Here is an 18,908-nt window from a genome sequence, read left to right on the forward strand (position 1 = left end):
CATGGCTATGGTGTGCAGATGATTGGGTTTATTCCATCTAGAAAGCCCTCCATCATGTTCTGGGCCTGCCCATCCTTGGTCCTCCCAAAGTGTCCTATACGTCCACTAACACGGCACATGGAAGAGTCCTTTGTCATTGCCTCTTTTCTCATCTGTCTCCCCACTACTCACTTGTCCCATCCCAGGCAGGTGGCTTCATGAGGATGGGGGTTTATCCTGTTCAGTTTTCTGTACATTGTAATTAGCATAGTGGCTTCATGAGGATGGGGATTTATCTTGTTCAGTTTTCTGTACATTGTAATTAGCATAGTGGCTTCATGAGGACGGGGATTTATCTTGTTCAGTTTGCTATACCTAGTAATTAGCATAGAGGAGCTCACTCACACATATTTACTAAAAAAAATTATTGAAGCCACAGGCTACACAAAGATGCACAAAATAACTATGTGCTAAGCAGACCTCCAAAGTTGGGGGATCAGAGTACTGCAGGTACTGGCAGGGGGGTGGGTGCTGAGGAGGTGGAAGTGGGTTCTGGGGAAAGAGGATCAGAGGGAGAAGACTCTAAGCACCATAAATCAATTTGCTAAATTAGGAGTGAGATGAAATGGGGCTGTGGATTCTCAGCTAGAAGAAATTATATGTTATGTCAATATCTAACTGTCAACCTCGCTATCCCCCTTAGAAACTCCGTTCCCATTCCACCCGTGGCTTTGTGGAATGGAGACAGAATTTACAGCTACAATAGCCAGGAGATCTTGTCAAATACTGCCTCACAAAACCATTCTAAGGCTCACCAGTAAACGTCTGGGCAACACTGATCCCTTACATGCCAATAAATCATGTGTGCAATTTTAGCTTAAGCACTTGACTTTACACTGATCATGTTTTATCTGTAGCATATGATTGATAGCGTCTACCATCGAAATATTCCCTTAAATTCTCCCCTAAGGAAAGTCTAACAGAAATATACACGAAGGAAAGAAATGAAAAATTAGAATATTATACTGTGCAATTGCTTCAGACTTCTTGCAGTCTTAGTGTAATGGATTATTTCATTCAGAAACCAATTTTCAGAATGTTAGGGACTAAGTCCTAGACTTTTGTCTTATCATAGGATCGCTGATGAAGTTCCTTTTTAGTGCCTGGTTTGACATACTGCAAACAATAAATTATGAATGTGTTGGTGAGGCAACAGGCAAAACAGAATAAGTTCATAAAAGGCTCCTATGGCTATTACAAAATCCAAGTCATAAAATAAATATCATGTCATCTTCCCAAAATGTCATGGGACCAGGTTTCCAGATCAGGACTGGAAATGAGGGCAGATTTAAGAATATGATATGATTGTAGGGCACGAATCTGGTGAGATCACGAAAGGCTTGATTCTGACTAAATCCTTAGAAGGCACTGTTGTCTGATGATTTAAGGAAAATGGATCTAAACTTTCCTCAAGTCCCTCTTTCCTTGTGTAGAGGCGATTCTTTACATAGCATAACTCATTAAAAACTGAAATGGTGAAAAAATAACTGTTAGGAAATGCTTCTGTCCAGAAGTTTGCTTAAGGCCGCCTCTGACTGGGGGGCTGTGAAGATCACTGGCCAGTCTCTGGAGGATCTCAGTGCTGGGGCCCCCTTCCCTAGAGTAGTACAGTGCATACCAGTTAAAAAGAGAAGATAAACTCTCCACTCCTCCATTAATTTTTTTGATTCTCCCTCTTGACACATTTTGGGGTGAAGTTGAGACTCTATGTGGACACACAGGATGAAGGGGACCCTTTGGTAAATTGGGAGACCTTCACCCCAAATGGATACATTGTGATTGATGCTTACCAAGAGCACCTTCCATTGGCCACAGGTCTTGCCACTTAATCTCTGCCAAATACAAGGGCACAAGACCATTTATTACAAAACCCAGGTGCCTTCCAAATTCACTGGCTTATGTTCTAACAATTCTAGATGGCTTGTCACATCAGTCACCTGTGAATTAATTTTGCAAATAATTTTGTTGGAGTATTTTCCAGCTGGTTTCATAACTTTAAGCTAGCTGTTCCACAGCTGCTTTATTATGATTTAAAATATGTTTTGAAAGATCTGCTTTTAAAACTCTCAAGACAAATATTACTATTGCCAACCTTAATGACTTACAGTTTGGGGGTTATTAATCACCTATTTGTCGAGGAAAATCTTGACCTGATCCTACCTTAGAGTATGAAGTTAACCTACATTCCCAAGGAAATGTCCTATTGAGTTGCTTTTTTTTTTTGAGAATATCAACTCTACCTTTGCTTAGGGGTCTGACAAAGCAAATGAATCTGTGAACATGAACTCACAGAAAGATATTTCAAGTTTTGGCAGAGAACTTTACCTTGAACTTTATGCTGTTCAATTATTATCAAAAGCTTGGTTTCAGAGACACTGGATTAAAATGGTGGAAGAAGAAGAAAAACTTGAAACGTTCACTTCCAATTTCTAGAAGTACAGACTATGTAAATAGACAGACAATAGCAATGTGAAGTAAGGATAAGAACCATCCAGAATAATGAAATCCTGAAGGGATTTCCACAGTTTTTAACATTGGTGAAGACAGAGTAAGAAATACATTCTTGGGCTACACATGGTCTGGCCTCTCAATCTGGGGGACCCTCAACACTTGGCCCCAAAGAAGGTAGGAACATTCCATCCTCTGCCTGCCCCCTCACTCTGGTGGTCTCTCCCCAGCTCCTTGGGCCCCACCCCCTGGGCTTGCAGGTGTCATCGCTCCAACAGCCACCTATTTTCTGTGTCCAGAGGTCCAGTCTCCAGGTCTCAGCACTGCTGCGGGCAAGGGAAACGTGGTGGCCACTGCAGTGCCAAGTGATTGCTCCTCAGAGCAAGTCTTGGAAACGAGGCTCAGGACTTTGAACTTATACTGAGAACAGCTAGGTATGCGTCTGAGTCTCCGCACTATGGGAGAACCCAGCAGGCAGCGGGAGCACCCTCACCCCGTCCAGAAGATGCCCACCTATCAGGATGTGTGATGGTCCCACAGAGGGAAGGGCGGATGTAAAAACCTCCTGTCGAGACACAGACCTGGAGGGAGAAGCTGGAAGGCTCACAGTGGAGAGTGCACTGAACTGAGGACTATTTATGCATAGATTTCTGTCCCTTGATGTATAAATGGAGAGGGGAAAAAACTATCAGAGGCTTATTCAGAGACTGTGAAGCACAAAGGGAAGAGAGCATGGACAAAAATATTGAGAGGAAGAGCTTACTTTTGAAAATGATTTTCTACAGAAAATAGAAGAAAAATATAAAGCATATGCTAAAGTACAAAATCCATGAAAAACAAAACGCAGGGTGATATATGGAGAAAATGAAGTAAGTTTTATGTTCTTTAGACCTGACACAATTAGGTCTGTTCCCCACCAGGCCTGTGACATTTCATACCCCTGTGATCTTGCACATGCTGTCCAGGCTGGGCCTTACTCCCCTTCCAAACCTGGCAAAGTGCTTTTTATTCATGCTGCCTGACTCAGCCTACACACCACCTCCTCTGAAAGCCCTCCCAGTGTTTGCAGGCACCAACTCACTGATTTCTCTGCTCACAGCACAGTGGGTTTTCATACTCCAGTACTGGACATTTCAGATAGTATTATCATTTATAACAGAATAACTATGCCTTCTCTATGACACAGCTTGTATGAAATGGATCTCTATGACCCTTACCCATCACAGTTTCTGATATACAATTAAGACTAATAAATAAATGAGAGTCTCTGAAAGATAAGGATAGATGACAAACTCTTTTTTATCACAGGGACCTCAACAGATGTCAGTAGGACAAAGGCAAAAGATAAAGGGAAATGAGAAAAGAAACATACATATTGAGACCCTGCTCTGCTCAAAGCATTGAAGTGCTTGTTATACTAAAGGAAAATTGGAATCTTTTCCTTCCTTTTCAAAGAATTACGGTTTTAGCATAGTGCCACAAACTAACACAATGACTTTCGGGACATGATATAATGGCCATAGAGAAACAACTCTTCATAAGAGATTAGTGCAGCACCAGCCATCCTCAATTTAAAAATGGATACTCAAAGTTTATTGACAAGTTGATTTTGGAAAACTTGAACAGCATTTCCCCTTCGAAACAGCGAGCTTAAGTCCCAGACCAAACTGCAAAGGCTTATTCAACCCGGAAGTCTGCTAGATTATATCAGTCACTGAACTGAGTTGCTGAAAGCAAAGGCTAGATTTAATTAAGCTCCACTACCATATAGCTAATGGTCACTTAACTAAAAAGATGCTTCCCGCCTGTCTCACAGCTGTGCTGTGAATCATCTGGAATAATGCAAGTAAAACGCTCTTGAAAAGTATACCATGGGGGCTTCCCTGGTGGCGCAGTGGTTGAGAATCTGCCTGCCAATGCAGGGGACACGGGTTCAAGCCCTGGTCTGGGAAGATCCCACATGCCGCAGAGCAACTAAGCCCGTGTGCCACAACTACTGAGCCTGCGTGTCTGGAGCCCGTGCTTCGCAACAAGAGAGGCCGCGATAGCGAGAGGCCTGCGCACCGCGATGAAGAGTGGCCCCCACTTGCCGCAACTAGAGGAAGCCCTCGCACAGAAACGAAGACTCAACACAACCAAAAATAAAAAATAAATAAATAAATAAAAATGAAAACTATTAAAAAAAAAAAAGTACACCATGGTACAGAACAATAAGGGCCACCAAGAGTTTAACTATTACAGAACCCAAATGCACATTAAAATACTGTCTGGCAGGAAAATGCATGCTCCCTTCTGCCACAGGACTCATCACCGATGAGACGGTGGGAAGATTACTCTCTGCCCCGGCCAAGCCTGCATCTGAACCAGCTAGACTCCACTTCCAGCCTCTTCCTTCTCTGTTGTGTGTTCAGTGCCTTCCTGCTTTGTCCACCTCAATCCACCTTGCCTCTGGTTCAATTCAGACCCAGCTTCACTGCCTCCATTTAGCCCTCGCTCCTGCCTGAACAAGTGGCAACGTGCTTCAGCTTTTCTGTACGCTCTTTGGAAGACGGGCCTTACAGATGGGTCTGGAAATGGGGGTCCGGCCCTCTGGGGATACTTCCTCAGATTCTCACAGTCAAGAGTCCTGACCCACCCAGTAAAATGACAGACCTCACGTTCCAGTTTGCAGGGAGAGTGTAGGGAGAAATGGCAGGGCCAGGGAAAAGTGCGGCTGGTCCCTCCCTCTCTTCCCCCTGCCCCTCCCGCTGTGTGTCCCCTCACGGGAAGCCCTGTCCACTCCCTCGCTCGTCCTGCCCCAGCCCGGTGTCCAGTTCTACGCCATCCGTCAGAAGGGAAGCAGATGGGCCCCTGGTACTCAAGCCTGTCTGTCTTACTGCTCCCACCAAGGACTCAATGCAATCCTCTTCAGCACATGGAAGAAATGACTTGTGAAACAGCAAATAGTATCTTTTAGAGCCGAAGTTCTTTCTGAATTGTTCATATTTCATTTGAGTTTCTCTCTTTCTTTCTTTGCTCTCTCTCTCTCTTTTTTACATAGGAAAAAGACCCAAATCTTTTTTACTTACACTAGCGTGACAAAGTCCTCAGTGGTTTTTGTTCAGCCTCCCCCAGTCAGTCATTTCTAAGTTATGTGAAAGGAAAAGGAATGCCATTTGTAAGGAGATTTCAGCTAGCCTCATCTGATGTATTGAGAACTAAGGTAAGAAGCACAACAGAGGTAAAAACTAGACTGTAATTGAGGAAAAGATGGCATTTATCACCACAGAACTAAGCAGAGCCACAAAGTAGGGAACAGAAGGTGTGATTTAAATCCCTGATCTGCAACTAGCTAACTGTGTGACCCTAGGTACATTACTTAAGTTCCTTGGGCACACTTTCCTCATTTATATAAAGAAAAAAAAGGATCAGAGATTCTAGTCTTTTCTAGGCCTGTCATTTTATAATTCTATGACTAAAATCAGTCTAAAATCATAAATTCGATTCCAGAAATTTACTTAAAAGTCTAAAAAATTTGAAACATACAGAAATTCAAATATTTAACACCAAGGAATTGAAAAAAAAATGTGTTCCAAAGAGAGACATTTCATTCACTGCTATTACACATAAGTCTATTAGAAATACCTGGCTATCTATTGAAGCCTGACATTTCTCTAACAAAAAGTGGTATGCGTGCCTTCTAATAAGTTTACTTCGGATCTCATTCCTCTTCACAATTTTGAGATGCGTTTCTATCTGTCTGCCTGTCTACCTATTCATAATCTATCAACATATCTCCATATGTGTGTGCACACCCCTACGCCCAACACACACACACACACACACACACACTAAAACATATGAACAGAGCAGGAAAGTAAAGAAGCACCAGAGTGAGTTCTGACCAAAGAGGAGGACACAGGACTTACAGGAGCTGCTGAGTTTTTGACGGTGACACTGGGGGTGGTGGCCCTCAAGGCTCCACTCACTCCATGGTAGTATTTGAAGCAGATCTTAGTTTCAGCTGAAAGAGAAAAATAAAATGGTACTGAGAAGTAGGGTATAACCCAGGAAGAGAAGCCATGGCCAGAGAGGACTCCCTCAGGAACTTCTACCCAACTCCTCCCATGAGCCAGGCAGCCAAACCCGATAAACCCCCTTCACTTGTGGCTTCATGAACAGGTCCAACTTCTTTCTGAAAATCCATCATCAAAAATTGCTTTTGTTTTAGCATTTTGTACCCAAGTTAAATCCATCATTTAGACTTCTCAGCATCCATCCTATCCCGTTAGAAGTTATTGCTTTTAAACTCTCAGTTCTAAGATTTTAGGTGGTACCAATCTGTTTCTTCTGTAATTTTCTGTTATTGAATTCACTGTGATTAGCATCTTGGTGATCTGAAGGAAGACTCTGAGAAGTTATTGAAATACATGGATGAGAGGCGTATTTTCTGATGACGATGACTAGACAATAATGCTGAAACTCCATAACTTTTTGGCAATTTGTACAGAACAGAATCTGTGGCCAACCCGAGTTTGCGTCACTGGAAGGTGACCTGCTTTTCCCAATTTACTGTTTATAGTATGTTTTTCTTTAAATTTGAAAAATTTACCAGGCTTTGTCTTAGTCCCTTACATTAATTTTGTTTGGAACAACATGAGGAATCTCCAGTTAGAGGTCCTGGTTCTCAAATCTGGGAATTTGTCTCCAATTATAATGTTTTTAAAACTAATGTCTACAATTTTCTTAGCATGCATTTTAATGTTCATTACAGAAAATATGGACAATGCAGAAAAGTATACAAAATCTTCTATGGGTTTTTTTTTGCATACTTGAGTGTATGAACTTTAATAATGAATTTTAATCTTTTTTTTTTGAAATTAACATTATTAAATAAGCATGTTCAACTACTAATTCCAAACTTTGTAGATAACATTGCTTGTTCTATGGAATCACTGAATCATTTGTAACTTGGAAATACTTCCCTGATCTTGGAAATTTGGGATTTTCCCTTAAAATTAATGTCTTTTTTTTTTTTTAATTAATTTATGGTTGTGTTGGGTCTTCGTTTCTGTGCGAGGGCTTCCTCTAGTTGTGGCAAGTGGGGTCCACTCTTCATCGCGGTGCGCGGGCCTCTCACTATCGCGGCCTCTCTTGTTGGGGAGCACAGGCTCCAGACGCGCAGGCTCAGTAGCTGTGGCTCACGGGCCCAGTCGCTCCACGGCATGTGGGATCTTCCCAGACCAGGGCTCGAACCCATGTGCCCTGCATTGGCAGGCAGATTCTCAACCACTGCGCCACCAGGGAAGCCCAAAATTAATGCCTTTTTGAAAATTATTTTTAAGTTCAAGTTTGCTCTCTAGGATAATGGAGCAAAAATTGCTACTTCTCTACCAAAACTCATTCTCCCTTTCCTCCTTAATGACTGAATCTCAATTTTATTTTGGGTGGTAATGCCCAGATAAAGAACTATGTTTTGTAGCCTCCCTCGTAGATCACAGTTATGTTGTTTGCTGTTGTTATTTTGGATTTTCTATTATATGTAGTTGAACCTAAACCTAGCTAATATGGAAAAGTTTCTTTCTATATATCATATAAATGATACGAGAATTGCAATATTCTTCCTTAGAAGATACGACTATTTTAAGGATTCTCCCTTCCTGTGGCCAAACTGCTTTCCAAAAAGCGCTGTATACTTCCACCAGAAAATGTAACTCTGATCATCTCTTGAATTCTTGCTAACATTGAACATTATCAATTAAATATACTCTTAAGATAGCATCTCATTTTTATATCATTTACTTACTAGTGAGATTAAACATTGTTTATCAGATTTTAATTAGACATTTGTATTTAGTTTTGTTTTTTTTTTTAATCTATTGAATTGTAGTTGTTAAGACTTCCCACTGCCTGCATGATGCCTGGGTGCTTACCTTTTAGTGGACATATTCTTACTTTACATGTATCAATACTTTTAGTTTCCTCCCTTCATTCTTTCCCTGCAGTGATTTTGCATATCTGTTGATTGCCTTTTAAGCTCTTGGTGGACAATCTTATAACTTAGTTCCATCTTCTCCAAGGCACCCCACATTAGGTCTACAGACCTAGATCTACTACTGTCTCAGCCTGAGAGGCAGGTATCTTGTAGGTTAGGGATCATGGAGGGACCATGAGCAGTGAGCCATATGGCCAGGTAACCACACCGAGTCAGTGTAGTTCAGAATATGAGTTACTTACTCTGCCTGTAGGTGCCAGCGAGATCGGCATGGAGGGGCCGAATGACCTCACCTCAAGTTTAGTTGCACAGAAGGAAATTATATATAACAGGTATCCTGGAAAGGCAGTACTAGCTTTCCTGTCAAAGAAAATTGTTCCAGTGCCTTGGAGTAAAAATGGTCAGGGAGATTATATACAGTCTTGTATTGAATCCTTTTGCTAGGTGAGCAGGTCAGTTCATGTTTAGAGCCAAGAATGCATGGAAACCTTCAAAGTATTGTAATCTTTTTCTGAAAAATCACTGGCAAAGGTTGTTTTTTTTTTCCTAAGCTTTTTAAGAGTCTGTTCCAGTATTTAGCAACTTAATTATTAATGGATCTTCCTTTTATTTAATCTAAATATCTCCTGTAATTTAAAATGATTTCCTATTCAGACTTGAAAGAGATATTAAATTATTTAAAATTTCTTATTTGGGGATGGGCTCTGAAGGGAAGTCACCCACAAATGTTAAAACAAAAATATAATATACAAGTGATTTGTTGTATGGATTAAGATTACCTCATCTCTCAAAACTCCATGCTACTTTGGTGACAGTTACATTCAAGTGATCTGTTTGATTAGCCCCACACTGAGTTTTTGCAGAAGAAGGAGACTAGGTATTATTTATCTTTATATTTCCAGTGTCATGTAGTGTAGGGATTCTCTATAAATGCCTGCTAAAAAATGACTGATGAATTATTGGTTTCATTTGATTGACTCCACTGCCTTACTGTTAACCCAGGAGCAGGTACAGTGTCCTGGTGGGTCCTAATTCTTCATAGAGAATTTTCTATGGCCTAATATTACATGACTTTTGGAATAGATTCAAGTATAGATAAAGACGTTGTTACATTTTCGCTATTGCTGCTGCCTCTGAGAAAAGTATCAAGGTTCAAAGGCCAAGAAATATTAGAGGGTTGTTGGTTATTATTTCAGATACTTCATCTAAGGGGACCTATGGTAGGTAGTTCTATCTTCCTCTGCTTTTCTAGTTAAAATAATAATAATTCAAAAATCCCCTCAAAGTCTGAACACAAGGCATCTCTGTTATAATAGATTTTATTGTTTATTTGAGTCATTATGTATGTAGTAACAGAAGTTTAGGAAGGCACAGTGATCTAAGGAAAGAGTAGGAATAGATGTAAGTCCAATTCTTGACTTGCCCGTCATTAACAGAGTAAGTTACATAGACTCTCTGAGCCTTAGATTTAATGTAGAATGGTGATACCATTGCCAGCTTTGTATGTATTGTTTTATGTATGGCTGTTGTACACAGCAGATGGAATAATGTGTGAAGCCTAGTATGCATGAAGTAGTCAACACATAAGAGTTGCCCTTCTTCATTGTATATTCATTTACGATCAACAGAACTGTCTTGTATAGTTGTTCAGGCACATCCTACATAAAGTTGTCCAACCAAGGGGTGAGTAGGGGGCTGAAATCCAGCCCATGCTCCACTCACCAATGGGTGTAGTCCTTGCCCTTCCAGAGGAAGAGGTTGACATCTTAAAATCTCATGGATTAATGGTGGACCTGAAATAGATCTCCTTATAACATTTTGGTTACTTTTGCCTGGCACATGATTTGTTTTCAGATTTGGGCAGGAGTGACCAGCTCATTCACAAAGTGGAATAATACTGAAGTTTCTACCTCTAAAAATTTGTGTGTTTACAACTATAATTTTTATTGGGTGGGCATGTATTCAAAAGTATAGACTGTTTCGCTTTACTTATAGTATCACTTAAAGAAACAAGAAAATTATTGTTTTTCTTCCTCTCCATTTTTTAGGGATTAGTAGGCCTGTTGTAGCAGTTGAGACATCAGTATGTAATGATGGTAGTAGCCCTGGTGTAAGTATAATATTCGATTTAGTTTAAAAATTATAACAAATTGGTCTTAACAGTTAATTAGCTTTTAGTATGCACCAGACCATTCATACTATTTTCTAATTTGGCCCTCACAAAATCCCTGTGAAGTACAGGTAATTATTATTAACCTTTTAAAAAAGTGCTTAGCACAATACTTGGCATATAAAAAGGCCTCAATAAATGTCATCTATCATTCCTATTTTACATCTAAGGAAAATGAGGCCAAAATGTAAGGCCACTTATACAAGGTCACACATGTAGTTCATGGCAGCTAGGATTTAAGCTAACATATTAACTTTTCATTTGGTAATTTGTCTCTAAAATTTTTTTTTAATAATGCTAGATTGTTGACCAGCTAGCAAAAGTGAACTTCCACTTCGAGTGATGATGTACTAGGTAATTCAGAGAACATCTAGACAAGCTGGAAAAACATGGAAATAAATCTGCCTGAAGTAGGATTGCCAGATAAAATACAGGACACCCACTTAAATTTGAGTTTCAGATAAACAGGGAATAAGTTTTCAGTATAAGTCTGTCCCAATTATTACAATGGACAAAAAACTAAAAAAAGTATTCACTGTTTATCTCAAATTCAAATTTTATTAGGAATCCAGTAATTGTTTCCTCCTAAAACTGGAAATCCTAGCCTGAGGACATCAGAGACCTAGCAAGACAATGGAAAATACTGAAGACAAGATCCAGAAGAAGAAAACTTCTGCTGTTTCCCTTGGTGAGGGGGCTGTGTTGATTCCAGAAAAATGCACTGAGAGGCTGGGAAGGTGAAAAGAACTTTTGACAGACTTGCAGGGCTAAGGGGATAAAAACTTAAAGAGTTCAGAGCCGGCCAAAGAGGAGGACTCTGCTAAGTCCTTCATGATTCAAGTTGGAGCCCTGAACAGCAGAACAGATACCAGAGAAATACACCAGCCCTGGCCCTTCAAATCATTTTAAGTCTTGAAATTCAATTGAGGTTATTCTGGATTGCTAGGTATAGCCCAGAAGGAAATGCAAATCCTCTCAGCAGGAAAAGAACCCATTCTAAGCCTCAAATTATCTCCATAAGTTTTCATTTACAATGTCCAGTTTTCAACTAAAACTGATTAGGCACATGCAGAGTATTTTTCTACTGGTAAAAATACCAATAGAAAGACCAGGCACTATAAGTAGACTCATAGGGTTTTCAGATATTGGAGTTATCAGACACAAGCTTTAACGATCATATACTTAAAGCATTCAAAGAAATAAAATATAAGATTGAAAATATCAGCAAATAATGAAGTCTTGAAAAAAGAACCAAACAGAAAATTCTGGATCTATAAAACTACTATTTTGAAATAGTGTACTCCATGGATGGGTTTAAAGCAGATTTAACAAAATACAGGAGAAAACTTAGGAAACTGGAACATAGGTCAGAAAAAGAAATCCAGAATAAGGCATGCAGAGAAAATGGATATAAAATATTGAAGAGAAATAATAAACATATGTAATACTATGGGGTGGTCTAAAATACCTGTAAAGTGTAATCCAAAAGGAGAGGAGAGAGACAGTGGTGCTAAAGTTAAAAATTCTCCAAAAGTTATGAAAGACATCAAGCTATAGATACAAAAAGCCCTATGAATCCAGAAAGAACACAGCATCCAGACATCGCTGTAAAAGTTCAAAAGAGAAGAAAAATGATCACTTCATCAGCCAATGAAGAAAAGAGCTAGGTTACCTTCACAGGAGTAACAGTTAGACTGACAGACGACTTCTCAACATAAACAGAAACAATGGAAGGGAAAGGAATGACAGCTTCAAAGTGCCGAAAGAAAATAACTGTCAACAGAGAATTCTGCAACTGGTAAAAGTATTCTTTAAGAATAAGGTGCTTACTCCTGTTGCTATCCAGACATTGCACAGGTTGAAGCACAACGAATATCTGAACTTCATAGCAAGTTTTTAACTATCCATATGTTACAATGTCTGCAGTGCAGAAATGCCCGAATCTCATGAACGGAAGTGTGATCAGAGTTGATGAACTAGACAGACATATGGATCAGTGCATTAGCAAAATGTCTTCCACTGTGAATCACTTATTTGTGTAAAAGGAACCAAATTATCTATGTAAGTAACATTCTTTAGCAAGAACAATGAACCTAAGTCTATGACTATTTCATTTGAAAAACAGACATGAGACAAATGTAAACCACATCCTCAAAATCCAGGAAACCCAATTTTAACTCAAGAAGCTATCATCACTGTGAAAGAAACAGTTTCAGTAGTAATCTAGAAGGAGTAATGGAAAGTACAATATCTCAAATGATCAAAAAGATCAAGAAGCAATGCAATAATAAGATATAAATTAAATTTTGAGTCTGAAGAACATTTAGCTTCAGTAAGAGGAAACAGCAAGAGCAGTTCTTTCAAAGAAATAATCAACATTAATGGTATAAAACCTGAAGTCTTCCTAGTCTATCCTACATGGCAATATGTTTGTTTGTACTTGGCTTTTTATTTAAAAATATGAACTAAATGGGTTTTAGGAAATAAGCAGCTTAGAGAAAGGCTGTGACTTTTGATCAAAACAAAAGGAAGGGTGAAGGGCTTCTTAACAAATGGAATGCACTTGTCAGTGCATTGACAAGGCACCTAACATTGCAGATTCTACTACATATGTAAAGATATAACATTGGAAAGTTATTTTAATTTAAAGTTGATATTGCCTGCTGGATCTCATTAAGGTAGAGTTTTAAAGCTCCTAACGCAGGGGGCCCTGAATTTAGCCAAATCCAAAATGAAGCGGTCACCTTTTACACATGTTTGTTCTGTTACATTTAATCTCAGCAACTTGAATCCAAGACCTCATTCAAAAGAAGAACATTATATAAGTGTATAAGCCATATTAAGTTTTACCAAAAAAACTTTGCTCTCCTATAAACAGCCCTGAAAGACATGGTGTTTCTATTTGGTTCTCAGATGATATCTTTTGTAGTAAAATTCTCATTAAAGTAATATATGACTCTAACAGAAAAATGTCACCTTATTATATCAGAGAATATCATATTGATTTGTCAAAATTTTGTAATTTGGTAAAGATATAATCTTACTTGGATTTGCACTTCCAGAAATGATCTAGAAAGCTGTATTATGGACTGATTATATTCACTTTGTACAAAATTGGAAAATAACTGAAGAAAATAAAGTCATAAATTTTGAATAAGCAGAGAAGATATTTGCATCTTTAGGTATTCCACATTTGTCTAACATAAAAATTGCCATGTGATAAAGTCATGTTTCTCTAATAGCTAAATTATGATTATTTGAATGAAAATGGTTAAATGTAACTTTTTTTCAATTGTGTTAACTGGTACATCTTTTTAATATCAAGAACTGTATATTATTTGACTAGTTTCCTATTTAGAACAGCAGCTTAAATCCTACGTTAATGCTTCAAATATGGTACCACAGCAAATGTGGGAGATTGATGAAAATGAATCACTATGTGAAATGATGCCAGAACTTCACTTTATGGGAAGTACTTACTTCGGGTGTTACAAGACCAAATCCAAACTCAAAAACAATCCAATAAATGCTTTTTGTTTCCTATTTCAGTGCTGGTTATTATCACCCCCTAGACAGTGTTTCTGTTCTGTGGGATCACTGCATGTGGAGTGTTTGCTAAAAGGCAATTAGAGCCTTCCTCTTCCTGCTAGGATAGAGTAATTTTAGCAGATTAATGCTTCTGCTGCCAACTAGATAAGCTTTTTTTAAAACAAAATATTTAAAGCACTGCAGAATAATGGAAGCAACAAGGATCACAAATTCTAGATGAGGGAGTACCGGTGAGACGAGCTGATTACCTGTAGCCCCTTTGCCCTGGTGGCAGGGAAACCAGCAGAGCTGCTGTGGCCCTCTGGGGCCAGAGTGAAGGACCAGAGACCTCAAGTACCCAGGTGGTTTCCCCTCAGACATTTGCTGAATCCTGCATCATGCAAACATCTGAAAAGTGAGCCAAAATCTTCTATCTCTTGGTACTGAGGAGACCTGGCAGGGAGAGTCAGGGAAGGGTCCCAGGTGAAAACCCTCGGCTCTCCATGAAAGCCCTGGAGAGGGATCTCTAGGAACAAGGCGAGCTAGAGGGAGACTGAGGCTTACCAAGACTGGACTGCAGTCCACTAAGCTCATCCTCTTATTGGGTCAAGGCCACCAGCACCCCAACAACCTCACTGAGGGAAGAGCAAACCCTTCTGAGGGAAGATGCCATTGCCAAAGTATCTACAATATTCCACACCCAGTTTACGGCAACTGAAAATTACCAAGTGTGATAAGAGACAGAAGCAAATGACCAAAAGCAAGAAAGAGAATAGAACTAGGATCCTGATATTGAAGTCATTAGACAAAGACCTCAATTAAACTATGATTTATATATGCAGAAGATGAAGTGCAGACTTTGCCAGAAAATTAGAACCAACAGAAAAGAATCAAATGGGGATTTAATTATTAAAAAACCGAAGAGTTGAAATTAAGAACTCCATACATGGGGTTAGCCACAGATCAGATACAGCAGAAAGAGGGTTAGTAAAGTGGAGCATAGGTTGATTGAAAATATCCAGATTGAAGAAAAAGAGAGAAAAGAGGATGGAAAGGACAGAGAAGAGAATAAGGGACACAGTGGAATGAGTGGGGCAAAGGCAACTTTTGAGGAGACAATAACTTATTATCAAGCCTGGATAAAAACAAGAATCACTTGTAAGCATGTTGTAGTTAAACTCCTGAAATCCAAAGGCTAAGGGAAAAGTCTTAAAAGCATCAGAGCAAAAAACAAACAAACAAACAAAAAACAAAAAAACCAAACCTACATTATCTTCAAAGGAATGATAAAAACACTAAACTTGATTTTTCAGAAGACAGAGAAATGACATTCCTAAGTGCTGAAGAAAAGAACAGTTAACCTAGAATTCTCTGTATCTCGTGAAATCATTGCTCAAAAGTGAAAGTGAAATAGTGATGTTTTCAGACAAACAAAAACAGAGAGGATTTATCACCAGTAAGCTTGAGCTAAAAGAAATACTAAAAGGGAGCTCCTTCTGTTAGGAGGAAAATGATCCCAGAGAGAAGGAAGGAGGCAAACAGAACAGGTTGACATGTGAACTAGGCTCTGCTTGATTTGGGTGCCGTGTACATGGATGTGTTCACTTTCTGAAAATCCCTAAACTCTGCATTTAAATTTATGCCCTTTTCTATGTGTGTTTTGTGCTTCACTTAGGATTTTACCAAAACAAAGCAAAACCAAACAAACAAACTGCTAAGGGGAAAACTTATGGCCTTACATGCATACACAGAGAAGAAGAATAGCCCCAAACCAATGAGCTAAGAATCCATCTCAAGAAGTTAGAAAAAGGACAACAAATTAAACCCAAGGAAAGTAGAAGGAAGGAAATAATAAAAAATAAAAGTAAGAGCAGAAAGTAATTAAACAGAAGACAAATATATATAGAAGATCAAGAAAAGCAAAAGTTGGTTCTCTGAAAAGACTAATAAAATTTAAAATCCCTGCCCAGTGAAGCATAGAGGATTAACATGTATGTGAAATGAAACAGGAGTATTGCACAGCTGCTGGCACTCTTAGCAGTCCTCCCTCCTGGATGGAGTGGGCTGAGCTGTCTCGGAGCTGCCCTGGGGCATTCAGGCTGAGGTAGGGGGTCCCAACAGATCCTCCAAGGCCAAATACAGACCGCAAAGTCAAGTGCCTTCTCTGCCATATATTTTTGTCCCAAAATCCTGGCTTACTGGGGTGGGTCTCTGCATTTCAGTCCAAGTGGAGGGGAGGGTCATGGCTGGCCAGACGGTGGAGGACTGAGTTGCCTGGAACTGAGATACGACACAAACCAGAAGGCTGTAGACTGACAGACTACCATACTGAAGAGCTCCAGAAGGTAGAAAGTATGGCTCCTAGCATGAAGGCAGAGGGCCATACGGAGACCCTTCCCCATATCCTGTGCTGATTACATGTCTTGAGTCAGCTCTTGACTTGCTAGAGGGTGTTCCAGACGTGTTTCTGGGAAGTACGTACTTTTGTTAGGTATTAGCCAACCTTTTCCAGATTAGGTGCCAAGAAGTGTGAGGATATACTGGGGGATCGGTCTGATGTATGAAGAGTAGGGTTTTTGAGAGTGTGGGGTGGAGGGGGGATGCAATCTCAGCATGACTTTTAAATGAACCCTTTATAGTCAGGGAGAGGATTTTGAATATCACCTTTTAAAACTGGATGGAGGTGAGAGCCACAAATGAATGTCAGGTGGCTATTTTAGAAGATCTAACTGATGAACAGGTTTCATGATACTGGAGCATGAGATACAACACAATTTCACGGTAAAGCAGGGCAGAGCTCAAACTCATGGCTGTTCAGGAGGCTGGGAGGGTTACAGTAACCCTTTAGGCTAACCAGGTATATCCTTGGCCACACACAGATCTTAGGAATGGTAGTACGAGGCAGGGTATAATCTCTGATATGTGGTCACCAGACATTCCTGTGACCTTATTAACAGGGCTGATGTGTTACCAATTCCAAGGGCACCATTCACACAGAAGTCTACGGAAATGGCTCTCCTGGAGTTATGTAGCAGGCAACCATGCTTTAATCTCGTGAATGGGCTGCATGACCAGGTGAAATCCTCAAGGGTAGGCTTCCTTGGCAAGAAGTACAGGAGTCCATCCTAGTGGGAAAAACTGCTCTTACCTGGATTCCCCCTTTCCTCTCAGAGTGCTTCTCTTTTCTCCCTGCCCAGTTTTCCCTTTGAATCTAGGAGACATCATTAAAGTTTCTCACAATTTGATGCTCAGTTGGGACTAACTTGGTCAGCTGCAGATGGGGCTGAATGACCATAGTTTTCTATGGGGAGAATTTTGCAGTCTGGGAACACTCAAACCTGTAGTTCTGGGCCCTGAGAGAACCCACCCACCCACAATTTTGGCTTCCTGGCACATAGAACTTGGTAACTCAAAGCACATATAAAAATGCTAGGCCATCTGGCATGCTGCATATTGGATTGGCTGCTGCTTTTCTCAGTTGCAGTTGATTCTATAAAAACAATTAATAAACAGAAACCTACATTAAATAGAGTTAGGAAACCAGAAAGGGGAGCTGTCTCGCCCTGTGGTGATAGCAGAGCCCAACAGGAAGAAGAAAGCCTCCTCTTCTTTCCTGGCAAGGACTCAGCCAATGAAAAGCCATGGACTCTGTTTACTACAGCCCTTCCAACTTCTTTATCCTCTCTATAAACGTGTTCTCCTGCCCTTGCTGTAGGGGGACTTGCAAGTGGCTCACCGTGGTTGCAGACCCTGAACTGTGGTTGCAATTCTCTGCTGATCCTGAATAAATGATCTTTGCTGGAGAAATATCTGGCAGTCTATTTGTTTCAGGTCAACAATTCTGACCTGGGATACAGTAACTGGATGCTGGGTCCCTCTAAGGGATCCCTGACACCAAGAAAGCAGCCTTTACAACAAGCAAGTTCCTTTTCTGAAAAAGGAACACTGCACTCCATTGGTGTGGGTTTCATGAAAAAAAAAAAAAGTGCAGGTTTGGGGTTTACTGGAATTGTTGCCTCTTGGGAAAAACCCATGTCTGAGTGGAGGCATTGATCTTGAATATTTGGCTGATTTGTGGAGGTCAACTGGGAAGGGTCTGCAGACATGAGATGCTTTGACTGGGCAGGTTAGTGTCAGGGCTGTTAGAGAAGAAAGTGATGATGGAGGCACAGATGCCATCCTGTAAAACCTGGGAACTATCAACGCAGGTTAACGGCGCTGCCTTTGTTCAGCTGGCAGGGGCTCCCTTTTTGTCTAGAATGTGTAGGCCACTCGGCTGAACTGGAAATTTCAGCATCTTTTTCTGGGTAGACTCAGCGATGTGTCTATACCAGATGACCAAGAACCGTCCTGGAGGAAAGTGTGTGGAGGTGGAAGAGGTGATAGAAGACCCTCTGCGCACCAAATTCAGGCTCTTGCTTGTATGGTACTGATTCTACCACTTACTCGCTTCCACCCTTCCTCTAGGTTCCAGAACAAGGCTTTATGAAATTATTCCCATCATGCACTCAGTTTAGCTTGGTGCCCACTGACAGCTTGGAGCGTCCTATAAGCTTCGTATCATCCTCCCGTGTTTCGTACGAGGGCTCTCAGGACACCTTTCCTGATCCCTTTGCTGAGTTCCAGGTTCCTGCCTGTTGCCCAGCCTCAGCCGGTGTCAGCAGCACGCCGAGGGCTCTTCCTGCTACTCTTCGCTTGGCCTCCGGGGACCTGCCGACAGAGGGCGCTGCAGAGGCTGCGCAGCCGGAA

At 40.4% G+C, this 18,908-nt stretch overlaps 2 protein-coding genes across 3 annotated transcripts in view; one reads left to right on the forward strand and one right to left on the reverse strand.

The window, feature by feature from the left end:
• The window catches only part of HECW1 (HECT, C2 and WW domain containing E3 ubiquitin protein ligase 1), a 467,976-nt gene that overhangs the window by 198,610 nt on the left and 250,458 nt on the right, over positions 1-18,908 (reverse strand). For both annotated transcript variants that reach the window (XM_082399702.1, XM_082399703.1), the window contains exon 4: positions 6,396-6,490. In XM_082399702.1, coding sequence (XP_082255828.1) covers positions 6,396-6,490 — 95 coding nt within the window. The remainder of the gene's footprint in view (positions 1-6,395; positions 6,491-18,908) is intronic.
• LOC309632636 (tigger transposable element-derived protein 1-like) overlaps positions 1-18,908 on the forward strand; it is a gene marked incomplete at its 5' end in the record, with an annotated part of 121,869 nt that overhangs the window by 19,460 nt on the left and 83,501 nt on the right. The window lies entirely within an intron of this gene.

The sequence above is a fragment of the Balaenoptera borealis genome, assembly GCF_965194805.1.
Source record: "Balaenoptera borealis genome assembly, chromosome: 7".
Classification (NCBI taxonomy): domain Eukaryota; kingdom Metazoa; phylum Chordata; class Mammalia; order Artiodactyla; family Balaenopteridae; genus Balaenoptera; species Balaenoptera borealis.